Raw genomic sequence first — 13,782 nt, 5'->3', positions numbered from 1 at the left:
GGGGGATGAACTTGCCTTGGTGTGAGCCCCACCGGGCTTCAGTCCTGCTTGAAACAGGCAGGGAGGAGTCTGGTCCCTGCTACTGGGACGGGGATGTGTGACTTCAATCCCAAACACACAAGAGCAAACACCCACCAAGCTGGTTTATCTTTTTCTTTCAGTCACATTTATTGGCAATTGTGGCAGTTGGTACCGTTTGGGAGTGTTGTTCCATAAGCAGTTGCAGTACAAGAAGGGGTGGTTATTTCAGGAGGGGAGTATTAGCACCAAAAGGGAGCCGGTGAGCTTTAGAAACCTTGCGGAGGTGTACTGGAAAGTGGGGAGCTACTGCTGGACACGCCTGATGGATTGGATCTGGGAGGTCTGGGCGTGCGAACCCCACTCTCTCCAGTGCTTGTAGTCTCCTCCGTGGTGGTCGGACTCCAGGACGTACTGGTAGCCACGGTACCCGGGATACTGGTAGCAAACCCAACTGGAAGAAAAGGAGTCGTCAGGCGACCGTAAGGGGGACAAGAGGTAAGCAAGGGGGTTACGGGGTGTCCCCTCTCCAGCTGTGGTAGCACAGCGATGGCAGCCATTTGTGGCCCTTCGCCCGTCACTTACGCGCCGCACTGGATCTTCATGGAGCCCACTTCGTTGTTGGCCCAGCCCATGGCCTGCAGCGAGGGGTAGTCATCGCTGATCTCCCACTGGCGGCCGATGAAGTTGTCTTTCTCGAAGATGGTGATCTTGGATTCCTTGTGATTCTGGGGCGGGGAGAGCAGGGGGTGAGGGGGAGGCGGTGCTCCTTCCCTGGTGTGGATGGGGACGGCGGAGCAACGGCTGTCCCTCCCTATGGCATTGCTTGGAGGGTTTCCTGGGGGTTGCGTGCACAGCCCGAGGGAGGGAGGTGTTCAGACCCTGGGCTGGTTTTTTTTGGGGGGGAGGGGGGGCTGGTTTTCCCAAAACCCAGATGTGTGGAGGTGCTCAGTGGGGTGGCGCTGGGCCAGGACGGGGCAGGGGTTGGCCTGGGAGGCGTCAGTGACAGCTATGCCACAGCTACCGTCTCAGGCTGGCTGTCCCCAAGCTCTGGTCATGTACAGCTGGCCCAGAAGTTCCCTTAGAAGTTTTAGAAAACGGGACAGCAACAGCAAATCCTGCTGGGCATGGTGGGGGGAAGAGCTGAGCCCACCCCAAGGAGCCTCTGCCAAACAGAGCCCCTGGCATGGCTGTGTTTGCCCTTCCTAACCTCACTGCCTTGGCCTGGTGCTATTGCCTGGGACATTTTAACGGGGTCGGAGTTGCGAGAGCTCCGTGGGAGCCAGGACACTCACAGCGGAGCAGACGGGGCGGAAGGACATCAGGCGCTCGATGTGGTAGGCATTGCTGCCGCTCCAGGCGTCCCAGCGTGGGTACTCTCCCCTCTCCAGGATGAACTGCTGCCCGCAGAAGCCGGTGTGCTCGTAACCAACCCAGCTGCAAAAACAGAGCAAGGGCTGCCAGGGCTTCCTGCGGCAGCTCTGGGCCTCCTGCTCGGGGCTGGCACCAGGGCATGGATGCAGGTGCGAGGAGGAGGTTGGGGTCTGGCCTCTGCCCGCAAGTCCGGGAGGAGAGGAAGCGGTGCTGGATGTGTAATCGTGTCTGGTGCCTGGGAGGCTGCCCACATGGCAGTGCCGGCATCCCCCGGCTGCGGCGGGTGATAGGGTCCCTCCCTCAAGGGGCCCAGCCTGCAAGGATGGCTCACTTTCCCCTAACTGCTCTGCGGTTATTTACGCAGATCGGCATCGCGTTAGGATGCCGCAGGACACCGGCGGCCGCCCTTCTCTCCCAAAGGCCTCATTTCTTACTTGTTTCCAATTACAACCTGGCACAGCTGGAAAGACCTGAATTCCTATTGCCCAAACCAGGCAGAACCCATCTGGCTGCGGGCAGGGCAGGGAGCTGTTGCCTTTCCCCTTTTTGGGTCCCCCTCTTCGCTGAAAACAAATATGGAGAGGTGAGAGGGATGCCTCTGCCCCGCAGGGGACATTTTGCAAGCCCTGGTGCTGCCCACATGAGAGCCTGCCCGTCCCCAGGGTGGGACCTCTCCTGGGCACATCCCCTTACAGGGACTGGGGACGGGACAGCCGCAGCCGAGCGGAGCAGGGAGGCAGAGGCTGGGCTGGGGGCTGGAAGGAGGATGGCACAGGCTGTGCAGCCCACAGACCCCCTGCTTACGGGGTATGTGGGGTGCTGAGGGGCACGCTGAGCCGGGGGGCTCGAGGGCCTCTTGCCACTGACCCAAACTGAGCCCCGATCCCCGTGTCCCGCAGTCAGCCTACCCTCGTGCAAGGTGACCAGCCTGATTAGGAACACGTCAACTGGAGCAGTGAGCTGATTACGGCGTGAGCACGCATGCCGCTGTAATCCCATTAGCGTTACAAATCCTAAATATAGCAGCGCAAATCTATCTTGTCTGCTTCCCCAGCCCCAGCGGGATGCTTGCCGTGGGGACCGCTCCTTACACACAGCGCCTCGGAGCAGCTCAGGAGATGTCTTGCCTGCGCCGGGGAAGATTCCCGCGTGCAGGGAGAAGCCCAGCTCTGCTCCCTACCCCTGTCAGCGACCGGGGCAGCCCAGCGCAGGCTGCGGGAAGGCTCTGCTCTGGCCCTGGGGAGCTGCACGGTGCGGGGAGAGCACGGGGCAGAGCAGGGCTGGGCCCTGGAGCATGAGAAGTCGTTCTTAGGCACGGTGCTTCATGGGGTTACACAGGCAGATGGGGACCAGGCTGAGCTCAAGAGCCACTCGCTGAGCACCGATCTTCGCTGCACCCTTGGGCAGCATCCCTGCGGGGCACCGGCGAGCTCCAAACCTGGCTGCTCCCAGACTGCAGGAGGCAGTTTTGGATGATGCCAGAGGCGTTGCCGCCGTCGTCTGGCCCTGTGCCTGCATCAGTGCTGCCCAGGGCTGGCTGCTCTACCCTGGCAGGGTGGGATCCCCCGTGCCTGGCTTCCCCCAGCTGAGCAGAGCAAAGACAGCCAGCCCCGCTCCGCGCTCAGGCACCCCTCAACTCTACCAGCACACCTGGGAAAGCATCCCCACCGCTGGCCGCCAGGTACTCACGCGCCGCACTCCACCTTCAGGGAGCGGATGTTGTCGAAGCCGCACTCCATGATGTTTGGACAGGCTGAAGTGAACTCCATCCTCTTGCCCTGGAAGTTTTCTTGGTCGTACACGGTGATCTGGAACGGAGAGCGAGCTGCCGAGTTGGGAACTGCCCGGCAGTGGCCCCAGGCGATTCAGCGCCTCTTCGAGACGGAGGGTCGTGCTCCGTCCAGGGAAGAGCCGGCGGAGGCTGCACCGGGCACCCCTCTGGGTTGGGACGCAGCCCCGCACGCCTCCGCACGTCCCTGCACTGCTGGCCCCGCGGCGCCCTGCCTTGGTGTCGGGGGAGCCGCACGCTGGCCCCCGCTCCGCTCTCCTGCTCACCCCTGCGGAGATCAGTTCCTGGGGTAGCGGTGCCGTCCGGAGAGAGGAGCGGAGCCGTTCTGGGACAGGCGGGTGGCAGGGCTGTGGCTGGCGGTTCTCCCGGCCTCTGCTCCGAACGCTCTAGGGCAAAGAGGATTAACGGGCGAAAGGGCGAGGGGGAATTCCCTGGGGGGCTGCGGCTGACACTCTCCTCTCCCGCAACAGCTTCAGGCTTCAGCGGGGTGCGCCCCGCTCACGCACGTGCTTCTCCTCTCCCTCTCGGCTCCCTCCTCAAACTGTGTCCTGGGAGCTGTCACCAGACCCCTCGGGGTTGCTCCCCACCTTGCTCTGCCGTGCCTGCCACCCCCTTTGCAGCCCTCGTGCCTGCCCCTGCCTGCCCTGCCAGCCTGCTGCACTAACAGGGGAGGGCGAATAACAAGCATGTGGCTTTCGGGAACTGCTGTAACTGCCTGGCAGAGGACGACTGGTAAGAGCGGGTCACGGCTGGGCCAGCGTGCTAAAAGAAGCTTATGAAAAAAACCCGGGAGGTGTTTGAGCAGGTGGGAGGCAAGTTCCCGTGGGCAGAGGACAGGGGTGCCTTGCTTCTTGTGCTCCCCCCTGCCTCATTGCCTGCTGTGCAGCTTTCCTGGCCCTGGAGGACTGGCTTTGCCCCTCTCCCTGTCCCCCACCTGCATGCAGGGAAAGGCGAGATACAGGGTGTGCGAGGACGTACCTTCCATGGGCCCACAGGGACAGGCAGAGGGTTTGTCTGAGCCATCTTTGCTGCTGGAACGGTGTCTGGAGAAGGAAGGAAAAGCTGTTTGCACTGCAGCATGCGCCTGTGCATCCCTGCTGCCTGCTCATGGGGCTGGGGGATGGCTCTGCGCCCGCCGCCCACAGCGCCTGTTCGAAGGCAGCTGCCCTGCTGCTCGGGACAAGTCACGCCAGTCACAGTGAGACCCTCTTGCTACCTGCAGGACTGGGGGGGGGGCACGGCGGGGAGCTCCGGGACACATCCAAAGCAGGGTGCTCCCTTCTCGCCACCACAGTGCCCCTTCCCTCCTCGCAGCAGTGGCATGGAGCCTGTGCGCCCGCCGGGGCACAGTGCCCGGCTCCCCTTTCTCCTTCCCCAAGGCCAGGATATCGCTAGGAAAAACACCCCTGAGCCGGAGTGGGGAGCTGCGGCGAGGGGCACGGGCTGCCCGGTACCTGGTGGTGTCCAACAGACCCACCTGCTCCCCTCTCCCTGCCCTGGCGCCCCGGCTATGCCTCCCTTGAGAGGCATGGTGGGCTCCCATGGATGGCCCCGGCTAATGGCAGGAGATGCCAACCGGCGTGCCGTGCCGGGGGCCGGAGCCAGGTGGGTGCCAGGAGTGGGGTGCCCCGCGGTAGAGGGGCTCTCAGCCACCCCGGTTGCCAGCAGGGACGTGTGAGCCTGACTTTTGCCACGGGAAATGGCGATGGTCCCTCTGGGTGTCTTTTGCCACCAGGCAGGAGGAAGAGTGTCTGCCCGGCCGGCCGGTGGCAGCGGGGGTGAGCAGGGGGCGAGGTGGAAGAGGTGCGAATCGGTCTCAGGACTCACCTAGCTCAGGCGGTTACTGCTGCTTCGCCCATGTAATGTTTGCCTACTTCAGCGGCTCGGTTTTTATAGGGTGCTGCTGGCCGGGAGCCGGTGCCAGCGTTTGCAGAGCCGTCAGCACAATGCTTGCTCTGGTATTGTCCCGCTGATCCCGGGAGATTTCAGCTGCTCATCCCCATGGTCTGAGCCACATTCTTAGGGAAAAAGAAAAAAAAAAATTTATAATAAAAAAAGAAAAATAATCGGGGCGGCTGTTTGCACAGATAATCTTGGGCACAAATGACTCAACAGTTTGACCGCTCTGGCATTTTCCAGGGGCAATGCACTACGCCGTCACGGGGCGAGCACAGGGGCTGGCCCGGCCCTGGCGCCGGTTGGCACGGTGGGGATGGCGCAGCACCCTCTTGGTGAGACCCTGCGGGTGGTGGGCTCGGCTGGGTGCTTGCCGGACACCGCCGTCACCTTGCTCTGCCGGCCACAGCAGGTCCCTGTCTCCATGTCGGTGTGGACACCCTCCTCCCACCGCGGCCCCATGGCGGGCGAGGGGGGGCTGTGAGGCTGCTCCTCCCCGGTCGGTGGGAGCTGGTGTGGGGCCTCCCGTTCACCGGCCTGGCAGCCACGGCCCCACGGCCGCACCGAGCCCCAGTGCTCGCCCCCTGGCTCCGCACAGCGCTGCCACCGCCCTGGCGCCGTGCCCGTAGGGAGCCGCCATGGGCCTGGGACGCCTCAGGCCTGCGGTAACCATGGCAACGAGGCACCCCCAGGCCTCGGGCCTCGCGGTAACCATGGCAACCAGGTCCTGCTCCCCCTTCCCTGCGGCACAGCTCCCTCAGGGCCCCGGCAGGGCGGGCGCTGCAGGCCCCGGGGTGCCATGGTGGGCGCAGGCCTGGGCCCTTGGGGGTCACGAGGCGAGCATGGTGGCGCGGGCTGCTGCCTCAGCGCATGGCTGCTGACACAATGCACCGCCCGCGTCTGACTGCCCCTTTTGTCTCCCCGCGGAGCGGCCGGCACAAAACAAAGCGCCCCGTCAGCGCTGCCCGCAGCACGGCCTGGCGCCCGGCCCAGGGGGACCCTGGTGGGGCCGCGCTACAGGGATGGCACCTGCCCAGCCCAGCCCAGCCCGAGAGGGCCCAGCAGGGTCCTGGGGGACCCCTCCTGCGGGCAGGGCTCCACCATGGTGGGGGAAGCTGGGGCTCGGGGGGGATCGTTCCCCTCGCCGGCTGCTGCCATGCGCTGCACTGGGCCTGGGCGCTACGGGGGGGGACAGGGATGGGGACGGGGTTGGCGAAGCCGGGGGGATCACTGGGAAGCAGAGCTGAGGCCTGATACCAGCTGCCGGGGCACGCTGGCTGACCGTACCGCCACGTCCTGGCAAATGTGGGATCAGGGAAAGGGAGGAGCAGGGCCACCTGCCCTCTGCAGGGCTGCCAAAACGTGGGCTGCTGGTGGGAACACTCCTGCAAAGCCGCCGGGCACCCTCCCTGTGCACCCCGCCATATGCACCCCCCCCCAGCCCAGCCATCCCCTGGCTGCGAGGGGGAGGCCAGGCTGGAGCTCATCCCCCGGCTCCCTCCAGACGCTCAGGCATGCCCTGGCCATGGCTTCGGCCGCCCCCTGCGGTGTGGAGGCTTTGCCAGGAGCCTGGTGCCACTAGAGGGAGAGCTCACCCCGAGCAGGCCGTGCCGCAGCCGGCGCATGCGGTTGTACGGCGTGTGTAAGGGGTGTACGGCGCCACACACCCCTCTACACCCCGCACGGGCACCCAGCTCCCCTCGTGAAGGGAAAACGCTGGCTCTGGCTGCAAACGGTCCCAGGGCAAAGCCCAGAGCCGGCAGCCACCCCAGGCCAGGAGCAGGGTGGGGGGAAAGCCCCCCCTGCACACCTTGCGTCGGGTACGGCTGGGGACAGGTTACCCTTGGCAGAGAGCAGGGACCCCAGGGTACGGCTCGGGGTGCGGCGGGCTCCCCAGCCGCTCTCCCAGCTCACACTGAGCTCTGCTGGCGGGGCAGGTCCTCCCGACAAGGACCTGGAGGGACATCGGTGAGCGCCTCGGGAGCCACCACTGCGACAATGCTGGTGGGTCCACAGGTTGTCCGGAACAACTGGTTTTTCTAGATCCCAGAGACTATAAAAAAGCAGTGACCTATTTAGGAAACCCTGCGGTGCTGTGAAACAGATGCTTTCCCTCTCAGCCTGGCTCGGGGCTCTTGCTGCTCTGGCCAGCCATCTGCATCTGCCAGGGGCACCGCGAAATGCCGCTGGCACAGGAGCTCTGTCCTGCTTCTCCCAACGTGGAGACTTTCCTTGGGCATGGGGTTTGCTGGTGCCTGTGAAACCCCTGTGCAGCTCCATGCCGGGGGAGAGCTGCTCAGGGCAGCCTGGCCCCGGGGAGAAGGGCTGGCGAGGCCGGACAGGATCTTGCGGGCATGGGCACCCGACTGCCTTGCTGGGAAGCACAGAGGTGTTTAGCCCTGGGGAGGTGGCAGGAGGCTGGCCCTGCTGGTGGCAGGGCTGTGTGAGCCACTGGGGCCCCCGTGCTGTCCCACAGCTCGGCTGTTCCAACCAGCATCAGCCCTGCTGCCGCCTGCCCGGCGTGATAAGGAAGTAGGAGCTGCCGCAGGCTGTAACCGGCTGTTCACCCGCCTGTGCCGGGGAGGCAGGGCAGAAGTACAGTCACACGATGTGTCCCCTTGCCACCGCAGCTGGAAAACCCTCCTGGCAGCTGAGCTGGGGCTCTGCCTTCCCTCCAGCTCACCCGTCCCCGTCACTGCTCTCCGGACGGCTGCAGCTCCCCGCACTGGGCACCACGTGCCTGGGACAAAGGAAAATGTGACAAAAGCAGGCGGTTATGCTCACTGCCGCCGTCCTCTGCTGCTGCTAGGGCTCCATCTCCTCCACCGCTGGGTCCCTCAGCCCAGGGCGCAGCGTGGAGCCTCTTGCACGGCTGCCAGCTTGCTCTCGCCGTGCTCCCGCAGATGCGTGCTGCTCTGCTGCTGCAGCGGGGCCGTGTCCTGGGCACATGTTGTGGGCTGGAAATCACACCCGGCCTTACCGCTGCGAGGAAACAGGGGCTTGTGACACCAGGACAAGCGTGTCCTGAGAGGGGGGGTGAACCCGGTGCGATTCTCAGTGCTTGTGGGGGTGATGCTCGCTGCTACAGAGATGCTCCGTGCTGAGGGCCGGATGGCGGGGGCCTTTCCCCCGTGCATGGCAAGGCCCAGCCTCCAGCTAGTGCACAGCCCGGCACTGCCATGCAGCAAGGCAGGGCGGTGAGGCTGCGACCGCCGGGAAGACCCAAGTCCCCCTCGCCCCGTCACGCTCACAGCCCAATCGCACGAGAGCCGGGACCACGCGGCTCAGCCTGGCTCAGCCTCCGATGGACGGTGGCAGGGTTTTGGAGTGAGTGCTTTGGGGTGCCCCGGGGCAGGGCAGGAGCTGTGGGAGGTGGCAGGGATGGTGCTGGGGGCAGACCCCTGTCCCCGTAGGTCCCTCTGTCCATCCTGAGCTTTCCAGCAGAGACGAAGCACACCCTGAAAAGTGCTTTTGGAAAGAGCTTGTGGATGCCTGTCTCTGGGGTTCCTGTTCCCCAAGCCCCGCTCCAGCTTCCCCAGGCTGCTGGGCCACACACGTACTGCGAAGGGCCCAGAGGTGGCCCAGCTGCTCCCATGTCCGATGGCAAGGGAGGTTGTCCCAGCACAGAGACTGCGGAGCTTGTCCTGAAACCATCTGTCCTAGGGCAGCCGCCACCAGCCTTCACGCTGTGTGCGGCCGGGGGGGGCCCCGCAGGATTTTAGCCGTATCTGACCAACCCCGATGCGATGTCCCAAAGCTGGACACGAGTGGAAGGGGCGTAACAAAGGCTTTGCAGCTCTCGCTGCCGGGCTCGCTGAGAGATGCTCGTCGTTAATCACATGCCGTCTCCTGGCCAAGGCAGCCAGGCACCATCCTGAACGGTCTGGTTTCTGCAGGCTCACAGCCCTCCCTGGGGACAGGCCGATGTGGGGAGAAGCACCAGCCGCAAAATGGCTCTGCAGGCGGCTCCGCCACGTCCTGCTTTGTATTCCCCAGGCTCGGCCCGTGCAGCCGCCTGCGGGGACTGGCCACCCTGCTCCGGCTGCCTGATCCCTGTGCCGGATCAGGCACTGCTCCTGATTGGATCCTTCTGAAAAGGGGAACCCCAGGAGCGTGTGTGTGCACTGGTGCGATGCACGGGGCTGCGTGTGCACCAGTGCGAGTGCACGGCATGCGAGTGCGTTTTCCAGCGCGTGCGTTGTATTCCAGGGTGAGGACTGGTGCGTGTGGGTTGCAGGGGTGCGCCAGAGGGACTCTGCGTTGCTGTGTGCTTACCGGGGGCGTGAGCACACCGCGTGCGTGTACACCGGCTGTGCAAAAGTGGGTGCGCGTGTGTTCCAGCGTGTGCTGCGGGGTGCGTATGCGTGCACACCCCCGTTTAAGAGCGGGCACGTGCGTTGCAGGGCGCACCCCGGCTGTCTGTGCGCCGGGGGTGTGTCACAGCCCGTGCACCGGTCCCGTGTGCGCACCCGCAGCCTGTACATTCGGGGTGCGCCGCGGGCACACCCCGAGTGCGCGTTGTGGCAGCGGGCGGGGGCGGGGGCGCGGCGCGCACCGGGGCTGCCCATGGCAGCGCCCGAGCGTTCCCCAGCGGGCAGGACGCCGCCGTGCCAAGCCCTCCCGTCCCGTCCCGTCCCGTTCCGTGCCGAGCGGAGCCGCGCCCGGCGCGGAGGGCGGCGCGCGCAGAGCCGGCAGTGCCCGCCCCGGTGCGGAGCCGCCCCGCCCCGCCCCGCCCCGCCCCGCGCCGCCGCCGGGGCCCGGCACCGCCGCCGCCAGCACCGGGCCCCGCTCCGCCGCCGCCGCTGGGTGAGTACCCGCCGTTTCCCCACCGCTACCGGTACCGGTACCGGCCCCGGGGCAGGGGAACGCACCGCCCGGCGCGGGGCGGGGCGGGCTGCGTCTGCATCGCCCCCCGGGGCGGGCCGGGCCGGGCCGTGCCCGTGCCCGTGCCCGTGCCCGTGCCCGTGCCCGTGCCCGTGCCCGTGCCCCCGCGGCGCTGCACAACCGGTGTGTGTGTGGTGGTGGTGGGGGGGGTGTTGCTTGCGTGCGTGCGTGCCCGCCCCCCCCCCCCCGGTGCTGTTGCGGGGTGTGTGTACGCGCACGGCCCGCTGTTGTCTTGCAGCGCCTGTGCTTGTGCATCCCCCGGTGTCTTGCGGCGTCTGTGTGTGCGCGTGCATGTGTGTGCGCGTGCATGCGTGTGGCGGCCCCCATTGTGTCACCTTGGGCATGCCCCCCGTTGCGCTGCGGGGTGTGTTTCTGCGTGCCCCCCCCCCCCCCCCCCCCCCCCCGTTGCATTGCAGCACCTGTGTGTTTACCACACGCGCTGTGGGGTGCTGGAGGTGTGTGCACCCCGCTGGGGGCAGCTGTGGGGGCAGCTGTGCCCCCAGGGTGGGCATGCACCCTCCGCCGGGGGGAACAGCCAGCCTGTCCCTGCAGGGTGCCCCATGTTGGGTGCCCCAGCATCCACAGCAGGGCTCCTTGGGGCCGGCCCCGCTTCCAGGGAGAAGCTGCTGGCCTGGGCCTTTCCCGCACCACTGGGGAATTGCATCCGAAGCCATTAGCCCGGCTCACCGTTAACCGCATCGCCGCCGGGGTCAGCGGCACTGGCACCTGGGTCCCTTTTTGGGGTGACACAAGGGGGGGGTGGGTGGCCTTGCAGCAAGCTGCTGTGCTGGGAGCGGCGGGGGCTCGTGAGGCCTGCGGCCACCACGGCGCCTGCCTGCACGTTAATTTGCCTGGGGAGGAATATATAGAGCGGCGGGTGAGGGCTGGGACGCGCGTCCAGAAATAGTGTGGTTTCCAGCCGGCCTGTGAGATGCAAATCGTCTGGTCAACGAGCGCCGGAGCTAAACTTAGGGCAATTACAGAAAAGTGTGGGCCCATGGCGGGTGTGCAAGGGCACGCGGCAGACAGTGTTCCTGCACCCCGGGCTGGCCCTGGCACCCCGGCACTGGGGGACCCCCACTCGGCAGCTCCCACCGCCCCGTCCCTCGTCGGGAGCCGAGCGTTCCCACAGCGCCTGCGCCGGCCCTGAACTTTGCCCACTGACGAGCCGCGGCTCAGCCCTTCACCTTTGCCGTGGGCTGGGCCGTGCTGGGGGTCAGGCTGCAAATTTGGGGCCAGAAACAGGCAGTGGGGGAAGCAAGTGCCTGATGGCAACAGGGCTGTGACCCGCCTGTCCTCCCCCCAGCTGGTTGCTAAACCATCTCCCGCTTTCTCTCCCACCCAGCAGAGCCTGGCAGCAATCGCCGCCCCACCACCTCTGTTTTGTAAGGACTCTCGGGCTGTTTTATTGCCCAGCTTTGGAGCGAGGTGGGTGCCTGCACCCCATGCACGCACCCCATGCACCCTCCTGGCCTCCGCCGCCAGCCCGGAGTGATGCTTCAAAGCCAGGCTGGGTCCCCTTTGCTGCTGGACACGGGGTTCCCGTGGAAGGAGGACCCGAAATTCCGCTTTGGAGACAGCCTGGCGGCACATCCCAGCTGTGACTCGGGTAAATCCAGGATCGTTTTCCTCCTGACGCATCCCAGCATTGTCCGTAAGGGCAGGCAGTGCAGAGGGATTTGGAAACCCCCTAAATTTCCTTGTTCTGTGGAAAATTTGTGTCCGGCAAGGAAGCGAGGAGCCGTCACACAGGTCAGCCCCCTTTGCCCTGTGGGGGAGCTGGGCTGGCCGCTTGGCATCACTGCTGGCAGCATCGTCCCTGCCTGGCTGGGCACAGCCGGGGCGTGGGGTGTCCCAACATGGTGTGCCCAAGGAGGCGACAGCCGCCAGCTCCTGTGCTGAAGCGGTGGGTGAGCACGGCCCTACCACCGGCATCGCGGCGGAGAGCAGAGCGGGGAGGGCAGGCGACCAGGAAACTTGCACTGCAGGTCCCTGCGTGGGGAGCGTGTCGGACGAGATTGCGTCTCGGGGAGGGAAGGAGTGGCCCGGAGTTTCAGTGAACGCCTTCCTCCCTGCCTGAAACTCCCCAGCACCCTGGCAGGGACACAGGGGCTCATGGCCGTGGTGGGGGAACAAGGGAGAAGTTGCATCCCCCTCACTCCTGCTTGGGGGGCTCAGGGAGGGTTTTTGGGTTTGGGAGCCTTGAGCTGGGTCTCCCTTTCTGCCACCCGGCCCTTCCAGCGTGACATCTGCTGTCCCCTGCCAGCCCAGGTGTCACAGCAGCGTCCTTGCGTGCGATCCCTGGGCACAGCCGGCGCCCGCGGGCGCCACTCCCTCCCCTGTCATGGCTCATGCACGCTGCTGCCCCGAGCATGCCTGGCAATCGGTAATCCCAGAGCGAGCCCGGGCTGAGTCAGGGAAGGCACGTTGGGTCTGATTCAGGAGCAAGGAGACGCTCAGCAGCTGCCTCCTGCTCGCGGCGTGGGGCTGCACCCATCCGGCATCCCCGGTGTGTGTGTGTGTGTGTGCCGCTGGTGCAAGCCTCCTCGGGGAAAAGGGAGCAAACCGCAACGGCATCTCACACGGGCTGGGGACGCTGGTGCAGGGGGGATGCTGGGGTCTTCACCCCAGCCCACGAAGCTCCCGTCCCCCCTGCCCGTCTGCTGCCGGCGGTGGCCTTGTGTGGGGCACATGTGGCCGGGCTGCTGGCTGCCGGCGCTGCCTGATTAGAGATGCAGATGCTAACGCTTGTTCCCCCTTTTTGTTGAGCGTACAAAGGCTGGGAGGGAGCGTGTGTGCGGGAGAGAGAAACCACCGAGGACAAAGAGCGCACCGGCCGCCTGCCTCCCAAGCGCCTCGGCTCTAACCAGCACCTGCCTGGCGAGTGGCTCTGCTCCCGAGGGTCCCCCCCTCGGACCCGGGAAGGGGTCCCAGCAGCCCCCTCCCTGCCATGGGGCGAGCTCAAGCTGCTCCCGGGGGTGTAGTCCTTTCTGCATCCCCCTGGCAGCACTGCTTCGGGGATGCCCAGGCAGCTGCGGGTCCCAGTGGCACGTGTCACGGTGGGGGGACGGGCGCAGGTGGTTCCCTCCCTGCCATTGTCTGTGCTGAGGCCCCGGCACCACCGTGGAGGAGCCGGCGGAGAGCAGCCCCTGCAGTGGCGCGGCCACGGGGCCCTTTGCCGGCAGCACCTGCTGCGAGTCAGGGGAAGGAGCTGCACCGTCCCTGGGCTCAGCTCAGCAGTCACCCCGCAGCCGGCATTTCTGGGAGAGGAGAAAGGAGCTGGCTTGTTTTCACGCGTTTTGGGGTCCTGCCCAGCCCAGGTGTAAGCAAAGCCCCGGGTGCTGCAGGGGAAGGCAGAACAGGCAGAGCCCCGGGGCTGAGCGGTGTGGGCAGAGCCACGGCAGCCCCTCTGGCCGTGGGCAGGAGGCTTGGAGCTGGCAAACGCAGCCGCCCGGCTGCGCTGCATGCCTGACCTTGTCCCTCCAACTGCTTCCCCTTGCCGCCTCGGCTGTATCGCGTGCCCCGGGGCCAGCACGGTGCCGCAGCTTGCAGAGCCCTGCCCTCACCTGCCCTGCGGCCGGGCCTCTCCTGGGCACGTGTGCTCCCGGCCCGGCCCTGAGGGGCAGCAGGGTTGGGGCACTCCCCTGCCATCCCCTGAACCCGTGTGGCTTTGCCAAGGAGAGGCCTTGGCAAGGGTTCCCCGTGTCCTGGGTGTGTTCGGGGGCAGTGGGGACCACGTACCCCCATAGGGAGGTGGCCCAGGCTGGGGTGGTGATGCAGCACCGATTCTGTGCTGGAGCCAAGGTGCAGCTTGGCACGGC

At 66.1% G+C, this 13,782-nt stretch overlaps 2 protein-coding genes across 2 annotated transcripts in view; one reads left to right on the top strand and one right to left on the bottom strand.

The window, feature by feature from the left end:
- The window catches only part of NUFIP2 (nuclear FMR1 interacting protein 2), a 38,106-nt gene that overhangs the window by 23,083 nt on the left and 1,241 nt on the right, over positions 1 to 13,782 (top strand). The gene's annotated exons all lie outside the window — the stretch shown is intronic.
- Positions 149 to 5,040, bottom strand: CRYBA1 (crystallin beta A1). Its single transcript, XM_076354454.1, is given in 8 exon segments — positions 149 to 472; positions 604 to 746; positions 1,314 to 1,455; positions 3,082 to 3,200; positions 3,448 to 3,567; positions 4,160 to 4,224; positions 5,009 to 5,021; positions 5,023 to 5,040. Coding segments are annotated over 8 exon segments (768 nt in total). The 3' UTR covers positions 149 to 324.

Source organism: Aptenodytes patagonicus, chromosome 17, assembly GCF_965638725.1.
Source record: "Aptenodytes patagonicus chromosome 17, bAptPat1.pri.cur, whole genome shotgun sequence".
NCBI lineage: Eukaryota > Metazoa > Chordata > Aves > Sphenisciformes > Spheniscidae > Aptenodytes > Aptenodytes patagonicus.
The sequence above is the reverse complement of the archived record's forward strand: the minus strand, read 5'-3'. Positions and strand labels throughout refer to the sequence as shown.